General features: G+C 40.4%; 1 protein-coding gene across 6 annotated transcripts in view; it reads right to left on the reverse strand.

Annotated features, from left to right (window-relative positions):
- Positions 1–22892, reverse strand: part of PCGF5 (polycomb group ring finger 5) — a 100481-nt gene that overhangs the window by 20271 nt on the left and 57318 nt on the right. For 5 of the 6 annotated variants that reach the window (XM_055719996.1, XM_055719994.1, XM_055719993.1 and 2 more), the window contains exons 3-6: positions 15152–15461; positions 6041–6137; positions 944–999; positions 762–821 (exon numbers count right to left, since the gene is read on the reverse strand). In XM_055719996.1, coding sequence (XP_055575971.1) covers positions 762–821; positions 944–999; positions 6041–6137; positions 15152–15263 — 325 coding nt within the window. In that variant the 5' untranslated portion in view covers positions 15264–15461. Of the gene's footprint in view, positions 1–761; positions 822–943; positions 1000–6040; positions 6138–15151; positions 15462–15940; positions 16074–22892 lie in introns of those variants that run through there. The other variant, XM_055719997.1, reaches the window with a different exon arrangement.

Consider the following 22892-nt stretch of genomic DNA (forward strand, 5'->3'; position numbering starts at 1 on the left):
GAGATATTACAAAGTTGAAAAGAAGATATTATAAACAATTGCGGGCAGAGGAGTATTGCAATACGTTTACTTGACAACAATCCTTTCTTGCTATAATAGCTAAAACATAGCTATTTCTTGAGCTTAGCAGAGCCTTTCAAAAATTCTTTAAAATGCCCAAATCAAGGCTGTGGTATCAAAACCTTGATGTCAAATCTGAAGGGGCATAAAACCAGTTGGATGTAATCCTCACTTAGCACCTCAATACTGAGCTCTCAAAGTTCACGGGTCAATTTAAAAAAAAAAAAAAAAAGAAGGCATTTTGGAATCTATATAAAACAATTGTTTAGCATGTGTGGAAAACTGTTTTACTACTTGTCATAACTAATTCTTGACAACCTCCTACTTAACAGCTGGTCAAATTCAGTAACAGAAAATAATCTGTAAAAAACTCAAGTACTTCTGCATTTTGGTGTATTAAGAAAATTAAGAATTCAAGTGGAAAATTGCATGAGTGGGTGTTGTAAGTGAGAGCTAAGGCAAATGCAAATAAAAATAATGGCAAAACAGCCAGTGTTTGTAAAACAACTGGTTAATAGATAAGCAGCAGCACATGAAGTCCCAGACTACATTTACATAGATTTGTTATGAGTTTCTGTAGTATCTTTGAACACAGTAAAAATAATGTACATGCACAACTGTTTGAAGAAACAGGGCTTAATAAGCAATGTTACCTAACATTTGGGGGGGGGGGGGGGGGGAGGAGGGAGGGGAATCATCACCTTGTCCATTTTCTTGAGGTTTGTTTTTCTTCCAAAATTCGATCTCTCGCTGCAGTTCCTCTAGTTAACATCAAAGAACATTAATGTGAATTTTTAAATCAATATTACAGGTATATCATTAGAAATAGCCATATTCCCTCCATCAACCCAAAGAGGTACCCAAAACCCGATAAGAAACTTACGTTCTCGAAGTCCAGGCACCAGCTTAAATATAATTTCCTCTAAGGTGTTATCCAGCCTTTCAAAGGGAAAAAATACATTTCACATTTAAAATATTTTTAGCCTTTAAATAACAAAAACTCTTGAATAAAATGAATTGCGTTTTTCTGCTAATACAACCTTTGCAAAAACCAATTGATTTTAGCTTGAGAGACAAGTGAATTAAAGCTTATCTCAACCACATCTTGAGTGGATTTTTTTTAGAAATAACCAAGGAATTTATTTTTTAATGTATAAAGACAAAAACGAAGGAAAAGAGGAAAGATATCATACTCTAAAATTTTCATTGTTTTAATTTGTGTTACATGAAAACAACTGTGTTTTTCCAGTTTGTTCTGTTTAGTATCCAATTTTAAGGTCCAGGTCTTGAGAAATAAGCATGAAAATTATAAATTCCACTATCATGCTAAGTGTTCAAGTGCTTTGGTAATAAGGCTATTACAAAAAACTGAACAGACTATTCCCTACTCTTTATAACACACACAAACCAGTCTTGGCAAGAAAAAAGACGACCACAGAGCATCCATGCTGCTCTGGCTAGACAGTTCTTAGTACCCAACATAATTCATTTAAACTATTTAAATCTGTCATGAGTTTGTCTACCAGATGACACCATGCAGCTCAGGCATATCCTCTGACGTTGTGGTATCAGTGCCAGAAACAGATGTTACGGTCCCTTCCGGGGGACACAGTGCATCTACCTTTGCTGATGAAGCTAAAATATTTTTCTTCCCTTTCCTCTGAATTTTAGCTCCTCTTCTATCCATTTAATTAGTCATCTACTTTTTAGTTCCACCTCCTCTCCCAGTCTCACTTATCCTTCAGACTCCTCTCCCTCTCATTGTTTCCTTTTCCTTTCTCTCCTCTGCCCTTTACATCTTCTTTTGTGAACTTTAACTCCCACTGTTCACAGCCTAAACAAAAACCCATGACAAAACAAAGTACTAAGTAACATGGGCAGAGAAATTAAGTAACTTGAGATTCAGTCAGAAGCTACAATACAATAATTGCCTTTGTTACATTTCCAATTGCCTTCAGTTTTCATCTCAGTAATGATATACCTCTCTATCACACATGTATATATGTACATGTTACTAATAATACACTATAGGCTCGTTACAAAACATACAACTGTTCTCTATCTTTTGTTCACTAGCAGCAGCAAAGTTGTAAGCCGACTGAATGATTTTATTGTTGAGGAATGCCTAAAAGCCATTTTAATAGATAACAATTACCTTCTTATAATAAATACACGAGCATTTCAGATTTTTGAAATTTAAAGTTTACAATTAAGACCTATTACCCAATCTCCTTGTTCTGTGACTAGTTCCAATTTTTTGGAATTCCATTTTTTAATTGCTTCTTTTTATAAGGATTAAACTCCCAAATAAAGAAATAAAGAAATCTTAAACAAGTGAAACAGAGCTCCCTTAAAGCAAAGAAGCAGAGAGAATACTTTCGCACAGACAGAAAGGAAACCAAAACCATAGGTGACTGAGCACTTAGCTTCTGATGGATGCTAGTATAGATCTACCTTTCCAAATGGTCCATTATCTCTCCTAGCTTCTCCTGTCAATATCCAATGCAACCAGATGGTACTGCTTTCTGTGAAGTTCCCACAGCAGAGCACTGGAAACTTGGGTGTGCTGGTTTTGGCTGGGGTACAGTTCATTTTCTTCATAGTAGCTAGCATGGGGCTGCATTTTGGATTTGTGCTGAAAACACTGTTGGTAACACAGGGATGTTTTCGTCACTGCTGAGCAGCGCTCACACCAAGCCAAGGCCCTTTCTGCTCCTCACCCACCCCACCAGCGAGGGGCTGGGGGTGCACGAGAAGTCGGGAGGGGACACAGCTGGGACAGCTGCCCCCAGCTGACCAAAGGGATATCCCATGCTACTGAACATCATACACAGTATATAAAGCTGGGGGAAGAAGAAGGGAGGAGGGGGACATTCGGAGTGATGGCGTTTGTCTTCCAGAGTCACCGTTACGTGTGATGGAGCCCGGCTCTCCTGGGGATGGCTGAAAACCCGCCTGCCGGTGGGATGTGGTGAATGAATTCCTTGTTTTGCTTTGCTTGCATGTGAAGCTTTTGCTTTACCTATTAAACTGTTCTTAACTCAAACCATGTGAGTTTTCTCACTTTTACCCTTCAAATTCTTTCCCCTATCCCACTGTGGGGGGAGTGAGTAAGCAGCTGTGCGGTGCTTAGCTGCCAGCCAGGGCTAAAACATGACATTGGGGATCGGTCTTGGAAATGGAATTAATTTCACATTGTAAGAAAGCTCCAATTTTCATAACTCACTCATTAACAGAAAAGAAATAAAGACTTCAAAAGACAACATCACTACCTTAATTCAAAATCCCACTAACCATTCCTCAGGATGGCATAATACATGCTGTTTTTTCTACATCTATTTTTGAAAATTCCTATTTAGGACTTCTAATTCATTTTCAACAGCCCAAAACAAAAGTCACCAGTAATGTTCACATAGCAAGAAAACCAGTACTTAGCATATTTACAATGCTAGCAGCTAGAACTGTCTTCATATTCTATAAATGACTATTTTCTTTCAAAAACCAAACAAAAAGAGCTATTTCATCCTTATAGTGTAGATACTGACCAGTACTTTAAAAACCCAGAAAAAAATAACACTTATCTGATCTTTAAGTACAGGGAAACTAAACTTAAACTACAGGGAAAGAAATAGGAAATTATAAAAAGAGCCTCAATTCCAGATGCATGTGACAGTGTTCCTATTATCCATGCTATGAGCACTCTAACAAAGACTTGTATTTCTGTGATATGCACCAAACCTATTCCAGAATGAAACTACTTGACGTAACTCCAAAGTTGGTCTCAGTCATTTAACAGGGTACTTCCTGTTAACGCTGAAACATTAGTATTTTAGACATACCTCTTTCCATCCCCACATCTTCCGACCTCCAAATAAGAATGTATAGAAAGAAGAACCAAGCATTTATGTCAGCTTCCTATAGTTTCTTTTTTCACATCTTCTATAATGTTGAATGAGTTATATGAACAAAGCTACTCTCTGATAATTGCTAATTATCTGAAGTGAAGCAAATTAAGATTATCACTCAAGAAAACTTGCATCCAAAGAAGCATGATACCAAGAAAAAAAGAAGCCTGCCTTCGTGGTACAACCAACACAGACCCTACTGAATACTGATGATGCAGAATCGTGCTATGTCAGGAAAGGGAATTCTAGAATTTAACACTTCTCCTAGATTTTCATTTTAAAGGTCAATGTTGAATTTCAGACTTAGGCTTATAGTTTCAACAGACCCAAAGTGCTGCCAGCTGGAAAAAAACCCACATCTAAAAACCATCACATAGTTATGAAGTTATTCAGAACTGAGTTTATAAAGTAGTTTATAAGTTTATCTCAAAATCTCAGTTAAAAATACTGTCTAGAGTGTTCAACGCCATTTCTCAAAAAATGACTGCATTCTTGAGCAATGATGGGGCTGGTCTCTGCAGTCAGAGTATAAAACATATTAAGATATGCAGGCAAAATCCAAAAAAGATAATTCCCTTACACTGCTCATGTGCTCTTCTGATTATTAGTTTAGCAAATGTTTAAAACTGTTTCATAAAATACAACCAGCAAACTAGTAGCTACATGCAGTTTGTGGGCAAGTAAACCCCCAATGACTCTAAAAGGAGTTTCAGGAAATAATAGCAGAGAAAATAGCTCTTCCAACATTTCTGGTTTGTGGTCTCAACTTCTCTCACCCGTCTATCATTTCCTGCTTAAAACATACTATTAATTTACTAAACATTTACTAGATGTTTCAGAAGATGCATTTTCCAGCTCCTATGAAATGGTCCTATCAGAATAAAAGAAATATTTCTAAAATGCCTTTGTTTTCAGCTTATTAGTAGCCTTATGCACTCTGTATAGCATCTTCTGTTATGGCTGACACAGTGCCTCTGACACTGACAGATCAGAAAAATACTTATGGTAAACATCTACATAAATGTTTTTAGCCCTACCCTTCCAAAAAAAAAAAATATTATAAAGACTTAAGCTAGTAACACCCTTTAGAGCTGCTGAACTTAATCTCTCACCTATCCTCTTGGTATATAACTGAAACATAGAATTGCAAAGCATACACATACCAGTCAAAAATCAAAGCAAAACATGGCAAATTGTAACAAACACAACGACATTAGGAAATAATACCAACCCTAGAAAATTCCAGATGTAAAGATTTATTTTAACATTGATGTAAGAATATTTCTTCCTAAGTTCACTACAGTGGTACAAACCAAAACCACTGGGGGTGTGTACGGGTGTGGGTGTGTAAGGAGTGCTGGCAGTGAGGGCAGGGAGCAGCTTCATCATTTTTGGAAAACATGAAGTTCTTCCACTTATGATGACATTTCTTGATTTCTCTGTACTACACTTGTAGGATAGCTATCACCTTTATTTCAACATAACACCACTAAAAGAGAATACAGAATTTTCAGAAAAAAATGGTTGTTTAAAAATGGTGCGTTATTGTGAAATAAAAAAGGCAAACTCTCAAGAAAGGGTATTTTTAGTGTCAAAACTTTCTTTCATGCACGTCTTCATTAATCTGACAGCAGATTTCAGCAGATTTGTAGATCTATGCGCTGGAAAGCATTCAGTTACTTACATGATTCATTTTCTACATTGCTCTAAGAACACAGAAAGTTGCATGCAGTTTGGAAAAGCCCGAAACGGTTTGAAAAAAGAAACTCTAGAATTTAATTTAATGTAAAGAATAAAAGGTATCTGGCTCATTTTTGTTTAATAGAGGTACTAAAATATTTGATTTGTACGATATACCCAGTCTTTCTGTGTCTTCCCCTTATCTTTCCTCCTTTTATTGTATCTGAAAAAAGCCAATTTACAATTTATTGGGAGATGAGAAATTGACAGCATCTATGGGCAAGCACAGTTGCGCGCTCTCTCTCTCCCTCCACCCCCACTCCCCCTTCAAGAGGAAAATATTAAGGTTTTTTGGTTTATTCTTCCATTTCAGTAAATGTGCAATGTCATCTTACCTTAACATTTCTAGTGGATTGGTCTCATGCACTTGGTTGCCACACCTGGGACAGTCATTGCTGTCTTCAAAGTGTTGAACAATACAAGTCTTACAAACTGACGGACAAAACAAAGAAAAAAACCAACTGAGACGAAGTTCTAAGTAATATTACTTGAGCATGATCTACTGATACCAGCTAACTACTTGATGCATCAATGATAAGACTATTATTTTAAAGCAAATAATTACAATGCATCTTATCCACTTCCTGTTCCTCAAAGACATAGCTAGTTCTGCTGTGCTAAGACACAGAGTTCAATGGCACAGGTCAGACAAACACTGCTTTAAAGTACATCGTATTTTTACTATATGGAATTCTCCCAGCACCATAAAATGCAAAACCCATACCACGCAGCACATGTAAAGAGCACAAATGCAAAACCCATACCATGCAGCACATGTAAAGAGCACGTTCTGAGAAAGAGCTGCCCAGCATGCACTACCCCAGGAGAGCCGATCATCATTTCAGATGATTTGAAAATGACTTATGCACATTATTTTCTTTCTAACACTGTCACTGGCAACTGAAAATACCGTTGTAAATACTTATTGTAAGAGAAAAGTTCACAGTGGCTATGTTTCCCTTTTGACACAGAGCCTTCAAAAGCAATGACAGAATTTACAGTAAACATTTAATACTTGAATCTTACAATGAAAAAATCAGGATCATGACCACAGCAAGTATAAACAAACCCAAGACAACAACTATGTGAATTTAAAATCCAATAAACTGAAATTAAATTAAACAAGGTGTCACACAATTGTTGCTTCCAAATGATTAATTGCACACTATAGATTTTACTGCCATTAATAAGAAAATGGAAGTCAAGCTGATGAGAATAAATATGCCTGCTATTATTACTGCATTACAATATTCTAGAAGGAGATAAACTCTATCCTCTGTTTATTATTACTTCACCTAAACTGAAATGAGAACTGCAAATTCATCAGTAAATGGACTGAAAAAAATAAATGGACTGCTGCAATTGCAATATGCTTTCTGCTGAAACACTGTAATTTCTTTCATCAATTACCTAAAGAACTAAGAGTACCTCTAAACAAGCTGGTAAATCCTAATTATATGACAATCTTTAGGGTATCTTGAAATTCATTTAACAAAAGTCACCTAACAAGCAAAGCCTCTGCATTTACCTTTGCCTCAGTATGCTCAAAAAGAGTTACTATAAATCAGGTGACACTGACAACGCACACACATTAAGCCTCCGTGTAGCTGTTTTTTCCAGCTGCTTTAAAACACTGACTTAAGGACATTAACTTCATAGCTTTGGTTGAAATTACAATGAACTTTCCTCTTTAAGTCTGATGGACAGACTTCAGAGCTCCCTGGCTCTTGGCGCTCTCCCCAAGCTGAACGGCTCTAGCAGTGCTGGATGCAGGACAGCTTTCCGATGATGTGGTAAAGTGAGCTGAGGAAGCCCACAAGTCCTGCCAAACGAGCTCAGTAGGTGGGGCGCAGCGCTGTCCCCTGCACACGGGGACTCCAAAACAGGCGAGAACGCTGATGCTATGCGAGCACCGTCCAGCCCTCAGGATACGAGTGAAGTTTTTCTTAACCTCAGCTTGTGGGTTATTTAGTGCTGGCATACAGATGCAAGAACCTGTAATCACAGAACTCTTCTCGTACCACAGATCTTCTATCATTTGTTAAACTAGACTTAATTGATTTTTGCGCATGCATCCCCTAACACTTCCACTGGGTAAGACGTCTAGTACAGAGCAACAAATGTGATGTTTTATACCTACAGCGTTTCTTCGCTTTTCTATATACTTTTTATAATTAATACTCCTAAAACTAAACATTTTGCTACTGCACTTACAGAATACAAAGAATTTCATCACCCACACAGAAGCCCTCATGCCAGCTCAACAGAGCATTTAAGAACACACTTAAAGCACAAGTCTGACTTCTAAAACATAAGTAGTCAATATTTCTATAAACTTTCCTCATTAATATGACTGAGAAGCTCCTCTAGAACTGAAAACAACAGAAGTAATCCTTGAAATAGAAAAGATATGAAGGTTCTTGGCTCAAAGCTTTTCTTAAGACCTAGTGTCCACACACGTTCAGCCCGGGGCAAACATCACAAGGTGGAATTCTTCAGCTGATCAGCAGCTCCTCAGACATCCCAGCTCCTGAAACTACCTGAACTATCCTTCTGTCACCCACCTGAAATACAAAGCAGCACAGGGAGCAACTGACCGCATAGTTCACAGTGCATGTTTGGTCCCGAGGTCAGGAAGTGTCACAAATGGGTCTCAGTCACAGGTGAAGCAGCAGCAATACTTTCCACAAGTTAAGACTCTTTGAACAGGCACTGCCGTAGGACATAATGCTTTGTAAAAACATATACTAAAGAACAAATAGAAACCCTGCAACTGTCCAGACCTGAATTGTTAGCAGACACCAGCACAGATAGAATTTCATTAGCTGGCTGAAAAACTTCATGTAATATTCTCCAAAAATGTTCTTATCTTCAAACTCCAATTACTGTACTTTTACTTTTTTTGATACTACCAGTAGTCCTGAAGGCTGTCCCCCCAAAAAATGGCTCCAGCTAAATCATGAGCATACCACGTCATCTTAGGTTGGAAAAGACCTTTGAGATTTAAGTCCAACTATTAAACCAGGACTGTCAAGTCCATCACTAAACCACGTCCCTAAGCACAGCATCTATGTGTTTTTTGTGTTTTTTAAATGCCTCCAGGGATGGTGATTCCACCACCTCCCTGGAAGCCTGTTCCAATGCTTGAACTGAAAAAAGCCAATGGGCAACAACACTTAATTAATAGGAAATTCTGATAGTGTTCATGAGAAAGCTAGGATGAAGTGAGCTTTTCTTTCTGAAATTGGCCATCCTGGTAGCATGTCTTTCTCAGAATGGGCAGGGTTGGAATGGACCCCTGGAGATCACCCCCTGCTAAAGCACATTCTCCTAAAGCAGGTTGCACAGAGTTGTGCCCAGGTGGGTTTTGAATGTCTCCAGAGAAGGAGACTCCACAACCTTTCTGGGCAACCTGTGCCAGGGCTCTGTCACCCCCAAAGTAAAGAAGTTTTTCCTCATACTCAGGTGGAACTTCCCGTGTTGCAGTTTGTGCCCACTGCCCCTTGTCCTGTCACTGGGCACCACTGAAAAGAGCCTGGCCCTGCCCTTTTGACACTCACCCTCAAGATATTTGTAGACACGGGTAAGATCCCCTCTCAGTCTTCTCCAGGCTAAAGAGACCCAGCTCTCCCAGCCTTTCCTCATAAGGGAGATGGTCCAGTCCCCTCATCATCTTTGTGGCCCTCTTCTGAACCCTGTCCAGTAGTTCCCTGTCTCTCTTGGACTGGGGAGCCCAGAACTGGATACACTACGTAAATTCTAGCACTCAAGAATAATGAAATGGTATGTGACATTCCTACTAGGAGTAGGATCATCAACCAGTATTTTCAGATATGATAGGTACAATCATCCTCTGTTATTCTCAATATAAAACACTGAACATGTTTCTGTCATGGGTTAACTAAGTGAAGCTACTAAAAAGAAAATTAGTTCTATCCCAGCTGAAACCAGGACGTTTTGAAACCTTATCACTTTGAAGTTTCAGAGAACAGGATGAAGTCTAAGTATTGAGGGAATAAGGGAATCTTTAAATCCCATTAAATTACAGATATATTTAATTCACCACCTTGGGGCAGAGGGTGGGAAGACCAAACCAAAACCCGTTAACACTTCCAGTACAGATTAATAAAAATCACAGGGTTTCACTTTTCGCAGTGTAGGTCACAGTGTGGCAGCAAACAGGCAAAAGTAAAGAGCTTAACCGACATGTACACAGTTTGCAGAATTTTGAGGTATGTGCTACAACCACCAGTGAAACGAGGTCCTGAATTTCATGGTTGTACTATGACACTTCAGGTGAGCCACAATAAAAGTTAAACTCACATAAGATGACTTCCTACAGCTGATAAAAGCACTTGTGTGACACAAGCTAACTGGCTGGCAACCATAACATACTACATAATGCTATGTTTTCCAACACAGAGATACCTGGTTCACACATTCTTTCAGATCTTTGGAATCAGCTGAAAAATACAGACACAAGTGTCAGGACTATGCTGAATGTGATCTTCATGTCATGCAAACATAAAAAGTACATATCTTACGCATATCTACACACATTGTTCAATGAGAAGACTCTTCCTAGGTTATTTTTAAAATGCTGATTAACAAGGTACCTAAATAAAATTTCATAATGCATTTTGTAAAACAAAGTATTCAACAAGTGAAAGTTTAATGAGTTAATTGTGGGACAAGTTCTTTGTCAACTCATCCTTCAAATTCTTCTATGGATCTCCTCTCTCAAAGTTAATCACTCTTTGATCCAGTGAGCAAAGGAGGGGCAGAGAATACGCACAGCTAGCGGAACATCAAACTCATCTCTGTGATGGCACAGAGATGTAACAAGCCATTTGGTATGTTTAATGAAGTCTTTAATTAGCTACCTTAAACCTGCCTTAAAAGCACTTACTTTTAGGGAAAGTGCATAAAAACAGGACAGAAAACTTTAATATAGTTAACTACCCTTCTCAGAAACTATACATGTGAGACTATTTCACTGTTAATTACAATTACCAAACACAGTCAGACTGGATACCCTTCTGTTAAAAGAGACAGATAATTCCAGTATGTGGTGATCAAGACACAGTTTCTGGGTTGAAATCTTTCTGAAAAATAAAAAAATAAAGATGGATCTGCTAAACTAAGACCTGCTACATGCCACTGACTGAAGCTTCTGCAGGAGCAGCAGTATGAAAGCAGCTCAACTTGCTTGCCTGAAGGTGGAAATTTTTGCTGCAGTAAAGTTCTTTGGGGATCTCCTGGTGAGAGAATAAGTTTTTAGCAAAATCTGAAAAACACTCTGGTTGCAAGAATATTGGTTTGATATTGAAAATTACATCTCTTGTCATTTCCCTGCATGGAAGGACATTTCTGAAAGTTCCTAGTCTGCATTGGTTGACAATTTCTTAAGGCAAATACTACAGAGACCAACTCGGAGTAATACACCACTTGATCTGCTGTTTATAAACAGGGGAAAACTGGTGATGAATACACCTGTAGATGGCAGCTTGCCTTGCAGTGACCACAGGATGACTGAGTTCAGGATCTTGAGGAAGGATACAAGTTAAACAGCAGTTAAGATTCTGAACTTCAGGAGATGGGACTCCAGCTTGTTTAAGCAACTGCTAGTCAGGTTTCCTAAGGAGGCTATCATTAGAAAAAGTTACATAGGAGAGCTGGCCATTTTCTTTCTTTTTTTTTTCCCTTTTTTTTTTTTTTAATAAGAAAATTTATTCAGACCTCAATTTATTTAGACCTAACTAGCCCACTGCACAGAGAATTTTTTTCAGAAGAACTGCTTAGTGCACCATCTTCCTAATTAATATGCAAAACCAGAGCATATTAGAAGTGGTAAAAAGGATGGGAAACCAAAGGATATAAAATCACTGCTCTGGCACTTAGGGACAGAATTAGGAAGGCCAAAGCCCAGCCACTGCTAAAACTGATGAGGGACATAAAAGGCATTCTGCAAGTAGACTAGTAGCTGAAAGAGGGACAAAATGAGGGTCTGTCAATGAATGAGAGACACAACTTAAGAATAGATTACATAGACAGGTCTGAAGTCCTCAATATCTTTCTTGCCTTGGTATTCACAGGCAGAGCCCGATCCCAGATTTCCATGCATACCAGCACGATTTGGGAAAGACAGGGACGACCAGCAGTCCGGAAGCCCCAGGTTAGGGCCTTCTGAGAAAAGCTGGATGTATTCACATGTGTAGGCCAGGTAACATTCACTAAGCTGAAAGCTTATCACCATAATAATGGTGATTATAGGAGGTGCTCGAAGACTGGAAAAGGGTAGTGTGTTATGCCCACCTTTAATAAAGATGGCCCAGGTAACTACAGCTGAACAGTCCCACCTAGCTCCCTGGAAAGATGGCAGATCATGTCACAACCTTTGGAACCAATTTCCAACGACATGAGGGACAAAAATGCCATCAGGAATAGGCAACACTGATTGACCAAAGGCAAATCATGGTTGAGGCTTGTAGGTGATCTAGTAACAGCCTATACCATTTGAATAGCAGTTACAGGAGTGACAGAGCCCAGCTCTTCCTGGTAGTGTCAAATAGTATCAAGAAGGAGCAATGGTCACAAGTTGTTGTTTGGTAGGACATACAGAAAAACTTCTTCATGAGGTAAATAGCATAGCAGCAGACATGGTTACTGAGAGAGGCTGTGGAGACTCCATGCTTAGGAATTTGTAACTCATCTGCACAGAGCCATGCTTTGACCTGGTATAGTGTTGGCAACTAACCTGACTCATGCATGAAGTTGGCCTCGACAACCTCTGGATGCCTCTTCCAACCAACATTTCTATGATTGTGTAAACAGTCTGATATTTCTTTAGACATTAAAGAATGTTCCTTAGGATAGTTTATTTCCCAAGCTTTGTAAGTACACACTGTACTAAACAGCAGAGTGACTCAGGAGACAGATGATGGGACGTACCTTTTACCTCACATCTAGCCTGCTTCAACCAGTAGTTCTTAAACATCCTTGACAACTGTGTAATGCACTAGAAAAAAAGGTCTGTCTTTATCAGACAAAACTATTCTGTTGCAAATAGCAAAAGATAAATGAAGTACTGAATTTGCAGAATAATTATTTTGCAGTAATATAAGCATTTCCTTCCCAACAGAGATAGGAAACTTTGTACTGCTGATGCCCAAGTTGCACTTACTCTTCTCAGTAAATGGTGGAGTTGTCTAACATTTCCAAAATCCCATCAGAAACATCTCTTTTTAATAAGGCACACATTTCTCAGAGCAGAACTTTACTACTTAACATTTTTCAGCAACACAGAAGATGTGAATTAACCACTAACTGATTTGGTTACTACTGATGACAGTAGTTCCTCTATGATCACTAGAGAACATCTATGTCAACACACATTTTTTGCCTTGTCCAGAGTAATACACTGCACTCCCAGAACCTAATGAATTAATGCGGCTTCTTAAACCACCAATATCTACAATTTTTGATCATTTGTGCAACACTATTTTGAATTATGGCAATTAGTAGTAAAAGACAAATACCAAAGGACAGTCAAAATCTTATTTTGTGGTAACTATTTGGATATGACTGAAGAACCATGCCTGTACTTCAGGGGGAAAATAAGAAGTTTAAATATTTTCTAAAAGCCAAAGTGTAAAATAATTTATCAGGGTATCTTCCTGAATTCTGCTGCATACAGATCACTTTTTCCTCTACAGACAAAAGACTTCCATGTCACCACTTGAAGTTTTTCATTTTCCTTCCCATCATTGTAACCGTTGCATTTTAGCAACTAAACTTTGCTTTAAAGAAACACCACCTTCTTTCCTGCAGTTCTGCTTAATGACCCAGATACATGGCAGCTTTTCTTGGAGGAGACCTGTGCAACTATATGGCAGCTCAGTTGAATTCATGTGCCCTAATCTGGGGACTAGGCAGTAACAGAGCTGTCTCAGTGAAGAGCTCACAATCTACAAGGGAACAAAAGAAACAGATGCTGCTGAGAAAAAAATCGCTCCTTCTGCCATTATTTTTTTGTAATGGGAGTGAAAGTAAATAAACAAATAAACTATCTAAACAGAAAGATACCGTAATAATAATAAAAAAATTCCTAAGTCTGAGCTGATTTATGATGCCACCTTTTTGCCCTCACCCCAACCTTTTAAAAGCTACTACTGTCATTAAACTTCCACCATAAAAAAGTTAACCAATGCTGGATTTTTTCCATTTTCTTTAAAGGGAAGGATAATTTAATAACAGCTAACATCTCTCTCCCTCCTGTTTTATTTCAAGTTGTTATAAGGACACTGCTTAACTTCGTGCCTCCTGAACTTAACTTCCCTTACCAACTTAGCCAAAACAGCAAAGTAATACCACAAAACACATTATAACCCTTAGATGATATTAGACTTGGAAAAAGTCAGGTCAACATTATTTCTTCTCAAAACCTAAATTATTATAATGGCAAACCATATTATCTTTGTACTATGAATACCATAGAGGAATGACATGTTTTAACTCTCTATGAGCTTGATACACCAGGGATGTAACATCATAATGTAACAATTAACAGTGAAGACAATAACAACCGCATGAACAACGCTACACAGAAATGACAGGAAATGCTAAGACAAGGCTTTTAACTGATATTTATTAAAGGTTTAAAAATGGGGAATCTAGTGGAAAACACAGAGTTCCCCTTGCTATTAGAATAATTCACAATTTATTTGGAAAGATAGCAAATCTCAAAAAAGTTCAAGCAAACTATCTTCTACTTGGGAATAACTGTAAAAAACAAACAAAAAAATTTTAAAAAATCAAGTAGTTAGGCAACTTAGCTTGTGGAAGTGAACTGACTGAGTTGGACAGGATCACTCATACATTTAATATAATTCATACACACCAATGCGTTTGAAGTATTAGGAGCATAAGACAACCTGAATAATTTTTCTCAAGTCACTTTCATTCAAAGAGATCAACTCCCTAAATAAATGTTTTGCTTTCAAGTCCTTCTATGCATCGTGCCGTGGGACACATTACAGAGAGCCGTGAGCCAGTACTGACCAAACTGGTGTATGCATCACGCACACCACCAACAGATACATCGGCCTAAGTTTCAAAGGCATAGTTATGTTATCAAAATACCGCACTCAACCTAACGATCTTACTTGTGATCAGCCAGACCAGTGATACATGTTTGGTGCTAGAGCCAGCACAATCACCACTAGCTTGGGGGAAAGTAAAGGGGTATCTTTACCCTGCAAAGTGTTAAGCACAGTTGATGTGCCCCCAAGACAAGTCAGATGGCAGACCAGTGTCAAGGAAACCCCACCAGGAACTACGTATCATTTCACGCCACAATTCAGCAGTAAACAAAAACTGGGACAGAAGTCATGTCAAACATGTTAACGCTTCAAGGAAGTGGAAATACTTTGCAAAGTACTACTTACAGGTATGGAGGCACTCTGTCACTGTGGTTGGCTTGATGAGATAGCCTTTGCAGATATAGCAGGTAATATGAGGATTGAAATCTTTCACCAAGTGCCTCCTCTGAGTAGCCATTCGTGGGGTAGGAAACGCTGGCAGAGTGCTCGGGGCCAGAGGAGCGAGTCTGAGTGGCGTCGGTGCCCGCGGTTCACGGGAGCTGTGGCGCTGCTCTGTGCAGCTGGACTTCTCCAGGCATTTGCTCCCAACTCCGGAGGTCTCACAGGGACATGGCTCATAACTCCTGCTCCCGGGCCAGGCGAGTCATTCTCCTACCTGCAACACACGCGGGAAGAGAGGAGCATAAACCCGGCCGCACGGCGACATGCCCCGGCGGACCAGCGTCGCCATCAACTTGGCAGGGGCACGCGGGTGACATTCCCGTAGGAGCGGCTGCGCGCCCCGTGGCCGGGGTCCGAAGCAGCGCGGCCGCCCGACGGCTCGGGCCGCTGGAGCAGCTGCGGGGCGCCGCGGGGCGGCGGTGACAGGTGCGGGGCGGCGGTGACAGGTGCGGGCCGCTGCCCAGCCCCGGCGGGCTCCGCGGCCGCCCCGCCGCCCGCCCCGGCCCGCAGGCCTCGGAGGCCCCCGCGGGGAGGAGCGCTCCCCGCCGTCCCGGGAGCCCGCCGGCAAGCGAGGGCGGCGGGCGGGGCGGCGCGGCGCTGCCCGGGCGCTCCCCGCCGCCCGCCCGACTCGCGGCCGCCCCCGCCTCCCCGCACCTGCGGCGCCTCCCGCCCCCGCCTCGGCCCCCGCCGTACCTGGCGCAGCCCGGCGGGCGCCCACCGAAAGAGAAAGGGGAACGGCGTGCGCCTGCCCCCGCTCCAGCCCTCCCTCCTGCGCTCCCCGCCAGGCTGCCGCGGCCGGTCCCAGAGCGGGCGGGCGGGACGGGCGCGCAGGCGCTGCTCCCCGGCCGAGCCCTGCTGCGCCACGGCCCGCAGCGCCGCTCCGGGGCGGGAGCGGCTGGGAGCCCCTGCGCGGCCCCGGGCAGCGGGGCGGGGGGCAGCGCGGCGGGGGTGCTGCCGGCCGCAGGTGAGCGCAGCAGTGGCCGCCGCGCAGCCCGCGCCCCCGGCCCGGCGCTCGCCCCGCTTCGGCCCTTAGGCCGTTCCTTGAGGGCAGCTTCATCTCCTGCCCGCGGAGGGGTGACACTTCCACCCGCCCTCCCACCCCACGAGAGGACACGCTAAGCCAAGGGGCCACGTCAGGCCCAGAGCCCGCAAGCAGCTACACGCGTTCTGCACGGGCTGCCCTGGGCCGGCACCGGTGGGCCAGCGAACCGTTAAGCCCCGGTGAAAGCTGCCCCCGTGGTGCAACGCACCTGCTGTTTGCTCCCGCTATCCACAGAAATGCACCGTATGACCAGGAAATTATCCATCAAACTAAAGTTGCCTTAATGGTATTTTTCAATTGCACTACTTTAGAAAATTTTCTTTTGCGCTCCTTTTAACTATGATAACAGAAACACAGGGCGGCATTTAGTATCTGCTGCAATACTGCCACTGCTAGGTCTTTGCTTTTCCATTCTGCGTTTGGAACAGACCCTCATTTTGCACTAGCCCTCCTGTGCAGTCTCCCCTCTCATCCCAGGGTACATACTGCAACGGCAGAAGGCTCTAATAACTTAGGCCTGCTCCTACCGTCCACTCCTACTTCTGGAATATTTCCCCTCCAGTAGATCTCAATTTACATCAATTCATTTCCCAGGCTGAGTCAGGTGCATTAAAAACTGTTACAGTTAAAGTTACAGTGCAGTGGTGAATGCATGATAAACCTGGCATGCAGTAATTCAACAGAACTACATAGTTTTTCCTGATAAAATATCCATCTTGTATGAGATTCTTTCTCCACAACACAAACAAAAGTCTGTGAAGCTAAAAATCCTTCCAAGCAGCACATGGTATAGTTTAACAAAACATTGTATTTCGATGGTTTTGACCTTCTATTGTTAACCATTGTTTGCATTATTATACCATAAAGCGCACGCTGCCAAGTCAAAGGTGAGAGAACACCAAACTCTAATATATAAAGTAGACAGCATAGACTATATATGCCTCATGGGAATATTTGCATTAGCAGTCACATTCTGTTGGTTTAGCAGAAGTTGACATTTTTCAGAATGAGCATGAGCGTGGCTCTGCCTGAATGTAGACTAAGCATGACACAGCATTATTAAACTTATATACATGCATTTAAAACAAGCGACTGCTGATGCTTTCCTGGTTGTTTCAAAATGACTGGGCCTGGTAAGACCTGTAAACTGGATTTCAAGTGAAATTTCAAAGCATAATTTACGCAGTGTCCCTACTGGGGGGGTGTGATGAATTCTAAACAAATTTATCAGCTAGGCTCATGTTTACATAATAAAGGATGCACCCTGTTCTATTCAAGCACATTAAAAACACAAGTTACATAATTTATTATGCTGTGTAGCCCATACGGTAATAACTGAACAGCAGTTGTGACACTTGCAAACACACACAACTAGTATATCCCCACAAGCCATACTGAAGTCCCTCTTTTGAGGAATACCAGTCCCATGCCAGGTAAGTGGCAGTGTACCATGACAAATTTTTGCCTCATCTCTGCAGTATAGGAGCTTGGCCCTGCTAGTATGAGATGCTGAGTGCCCTTAATTCTCACTGAACGCAAAGCTGAGGCATTCAGCACCTTTCAAGACCACAACATACAGAACAAATAAGCAGCACTATAGAAGCACCTCTCATTCCATCCTCAGAGGAAACGAGTATAACAAAGATCCTTAAATACTTACTCCTACTTTAAATCATGAGGAAGCAAATTGTTAATAAATGCTTATGAATTAATTACAATTCCAAAAGTAGTTAACTCCTAGCATTGCATGCAACAGGTTCATTTAAAAATATAGGGCCTTTAAGTAATGTGAGCGTTTTGATTTACTTATAGCAGTTAAATAACAGGATTTGAATCAAAGAAGGTGGTCATTTTCGTATTATGAGACAAAATGAATTAACAAAATAAACTGAGCTAGTCAGAGTAAATATATATCATGTATTAGTGACAGCAAACGTTGTGTGACAGAGAGGGTGATTATAGCCCTCAAGTCTGTGATGAAAATACAGCTGCTATCATTTTTCCATGTTTCTTAAACTTCTGACTTTCCTATTAACCGACTCGTACTTGGCAGTTCTCAGAGTTGTCCTCTAACACAGTTCTTTCTTTTAAAACTAAATCCTTTTTTACATAAATGAGCTTGTCTAACACATAGAAAAGAAAGACTGCTTTCTAAGCATTACAAAAGTAGATGAGTACTTTGTTGAAATGGCCAAAGAACTACTGGATCATCTACTGTGAGAGTAATTCTTTACATTTAATATGAATAAAATGTATCTTTTTAAAGGAACAGCCAGGATAAGTAAGAACTTGTGAACTCTAAGCATTTAATTAATTTTACTTGACGCAGCTCCAACATTTTTGAAAAATACGAATGTTTGATGTCAGTTCTCAAGTAAATTCCAGAGAGAAAATAAACATTTGTCAATACAGCCAAGTTGTCAGTAGCATTTAAAATGAGCGAATAATTCTAATCCAGCAAGTAGATCCACATGAGTACAACCTTACAGCCCCTATAGAGCCACACCGGAGTCGGTTTTCTAGGCAAGTCTCCAATTACCCTGCAGTTATCCTTAGAGTTACTTTTATTTTGTAGATGGAAGAATTACTGGGGCACACCTGGACTAGGAAAATACTGGGGGGGGGAAATCCCTCTTTTCTTAATAGGCATTGCGGAGCAATCTGAATGGTATTTAAAGGGAAGCCACAGTATTCACCTTCTCTGAGCACTGAGTCTCTAGGGATCTAATGGAAATGCCATTTAATGACTTCCAAAATCTTGAAAACTTTGCAGAATTGCTTAGATTGGAAGAGACCTGCTGCAATCATCTAATCCAACACCTGTGCTCAAGCAGGGTCAGCTAACACAGGTTGTCCAGGACTGTGTCCAGTTGGGTTTTGAATATCTCCACAGACGGGGACTTCATCACTTCTCTGGGCAATGTGTTTCAGTTTTACCCACCCTCATAGTAAAGAAATGTCTCCTTGTGATTAGATGGGATTTCCTATGTTTCAGTTTGTGCCCATTATCCCTTGTCCTGTCAGTGGGCACTACTGAGAACAGTTTGACTTCCTCATCTTCATTCCCTCCCATCAAGTATTTGTACATGCTGGTAAGATCCCTCCAACGCCTGCTTTTCTGCCAGCTGAGCAGTTCCTGCACTCTCAGCATCTCCTTATACAAGCAATGCTCCAGTCCCTTAATCATCTTTGTGGCCCTGTCCTGGACTCACTTCATTTCTTTTTTGCACTGAGATGCCCAGAACTGGACACAGCACTCCAGATGTCGCCTCATCAGTGCTGAACAGAGGTAAGGTCACTTCTGTCAAAGTGCTGGCAAATCATTTGAAATTACTGCATATTTACTCAGGTATGAAAAATAGACCAGACAGAACCACTTTTGGATCTTTTATTTCCAGTGTTAAATTTCCACTCAAAATAGGTCTAATGTTAAAATGAAATCAGATTGCTCAGGGCTTTATCTAAATAAAGTTTGAATATATCCAAGGATGGCAATTCTACAGCCTCTCTGGGCAACCTGTCTCAACCCTTGGCAATCCTCATCATGGATTTTTTCCCTTAGGTCCAGTTGGAATTGCCCTTGCTACATCTTGGGTACTTTCCCATTTATATGAATAATTTACTAGCAGTAAGTAAACTTAACTCTTACTGTCATTATTACTGTCTTTGCCATTATCTTGGGATCATGCATCATATTTCTTTGCTTTTTAGGCAAAGAGCAGTAACATTGTTTATTGTATAAACAATATGACTATGCTCAGTGTGAAGACTGTCCTGGACTTGATAGGAAACAATAGGAATTAAGTTACTCTTATCCCCATCTCTTATTTGTGAAAATGACAAGCAATGAGGTTTTGCATTTCTACAGTGAGGGTTTTTCTTCATCCCTACTGAGCTCTGTATAAGATGCTGTATATTAAGCACTCTGGGATATAAATATAGCATTTCTTTATGCTTACTCTTCTTTTGTAGTCTAAAGTAAAGTAGCAAAGCAGGTTGCAAAATGCTAACATCTGTATTATGCTATTGACAAGTAAGTAAACAGGACAAATGCGTTCAAGATACATTTAAAGAGTAAGGTAAAATGGTGTCACAAAGTGTTCCAACTTTGTTGAACTAATTTGAAGCCAATTTTAAAAAGAATTTTTTAAAGGAAGTTCCTACAGGTTTTATAATAATTGACTGCTAGTAAAGGAGAGCGAATCAAATTAGCGCCTCTACTAAGGGAAAGATGAGCAGATCTGTATTGTTAAACATTTCCTTGGCACACTGTAACACTGTCTCATTCCAGCTAGAGAAACAGAAAACATGTAAGGAGCAGGGCCATAGCAGTGGGAGAGGGAGATTGTCACTGCAAGGAAAAAAAATCACAACTGTGAAATAAAACTGACTAGAAATTGACACAAGGATGAAGGAGACAACTGAACTTCAGCCACTTGTATGCAGAGATTGAAGTGAAAAAATAGCTGGTTTAGAACATATTATTAGCTGACCATTGAACACACTGAGGGAAAATCTTGTGACCAGCTTGACATACCTCCCTGTGAATAACAGATTTAAGAACTGTGGTTACAGTCTTCAGGGATATTGCAAATTTAAAAATACCAATCTATCACAGCAGAAATAAAATTATTCAGCTGAAAGAAGCTGTAGGTTTAAGAATTATGTGTGATGGACATATTTTTTAAAAGTATTTTCCTTGTGTTGCCTCTATTATTTTGTCACTGTTTTGTATTTCAGTTTTGAACAATAGTTTTAATAGGCATGATTGCATGCATCAGACACAAACATATCAAGAAACTTCCCAGAGGAAGTGGGACAAACTTCTAAAATATTAGTGACCAAATTCTCTATTCAGTTACTTTAGTGTCCAACAGTGAACTGTGATCAGCTGTTGCTTTCTGTTTGGTGGGTTTTGTTAAGCACAGTAAAGGTACAGTATAAGCTGCCATGTCGCCAAGATGATTCTTCACGTATGAATAACCTAATTGACATTACTCTGGCTTCAAAGGCAAAAATTCATCATTATGGCATAAAGCCTTGCATTGTGCCACAATTTTTTTTCTTCTTCATACATAATTGATTTTTGGTGCCATGGTGAAGTGGGATTTGCCTTTGAATCACCAGAGATTGTTCACAGGGAGTGATGCAACAGCAGGAAGCATACAAGATGTGCAATCAAGAGGCTTCTGTGCCCCCATTTGCCTGTGTGCTTGGCCTCAAAACAATGTTCTGTGGTGGAGTTAGGACCTGTGGGCAACTAAAATACCTCAGACTCTCCTGCTTTTGTCTTATGGAACACTGTAGTTTCCACGCACTTTGGTCTCCTGTACTACATTGCCTTTAGTTTTTTATAGGGTATTGAAAAAAATGTTTCGAGGTTCGTGGTATGTTCTGTAGGCTGAAATGGAGTAGCCGTTATTTCACAGTTGCCTCCAATTGTGGGGAACCACAGAGAATGACCGCAGTAGTTTTTTACAGTCCTCTGCTTTATATAAATTTACAGCAATTCTGTATAAGTACTTAAGAGCAAGGAATGGTCACAGATTTTGGTAACAGCTTAAAAAAGCCACAAATTTGAAACAACCCACCTTGGTTCTAAATCAGCTGCTCTCCACGCACCACAAAGATCTTGCATCTTCAGAATCACATTTTTGATCTCTGGCCAGTTATTTCATGTCCACTGCATAGTTTGTTAGTCTTTCTATGAACTCATGGAAATCACTCCTGTGTTGCCATTTCTATTATTGTGTAATCTCTAATACTTCTTAACTACTTTACCTCTATTGCTATCTGATTACGTGCTTCGGCCTGTTCAGTATCCTTTTACGCTGCTCTCTAGAATAATATCACCTGCTTATTCTGTGGCTTCTACAGAAAAACTTTACTCAGGAATTAATGCTATTTCAAGTCTTCCTGCTACTACACAATGGAAAAAGAGAAATCAATCAGTGACAATCAAAGCCACATTGTCAGAAAAAATCCAGTGGTGTAACATGCAGAGGCCAGCCTGAATACAGCTGTTGTCTGCATGGGCAAGACTATGTCTCCTCCACAGATTTCCAGGATCTGCTGGTCATGGGCCAAACACTCTTCCAGCTCTATGTATGTATCCTTCTAGGGGAAAAGTACCTCTATACCAGTACAATCATAGGTTTCAAGTTTTCTAATCGGATCTCAGTGAAGTCTTTGCTTTTCCAGAAGACATTCTAATGACTATTTGCTATAATTCAATTACTTATTTTCTTTTAATCCTTGTTTCTGTCAGCATTATATTGTTTCTCCCATGCTATACTGCATTTTCTTTATATATATATAAAATATATTTTTCCACTCTTCTCCTGTAAATATCAAAGCCACTTTCATCAATGTATATAGCTCAACTACATAATAATGTGAAGTGTTCAAATAATTTTATAAGAGTGTAATTTTTCAGTCTCTGGGAAATGGAAAACAAACTGTAACAACCTTCCAATGACTCCTGCTAAAATTGTTACTAACAGATTTTGTTTCTTACAGTTGAAAACTAGCCGGAATGCAAATCAAATTGTATCACACATGTCAAACAGCTTCACAATTATGCAATCAACTTGCACTGCAAAT

This window comes from Falco cherrug, chromosome 9 (assembly GCF_023634085.1).
Source record: "Falco cherrug isolate bFalChe1 chromosome 9, bFalChe1.pri, whole genome shotgun sequence".
In the NCBI taxonomy this organism is placed as follows: domain Eukaryota; kingdom Metazoa; phylum Chordata; class Aves; order Falconiformes; family Falconidae; genus Falco; species Falco cherrug.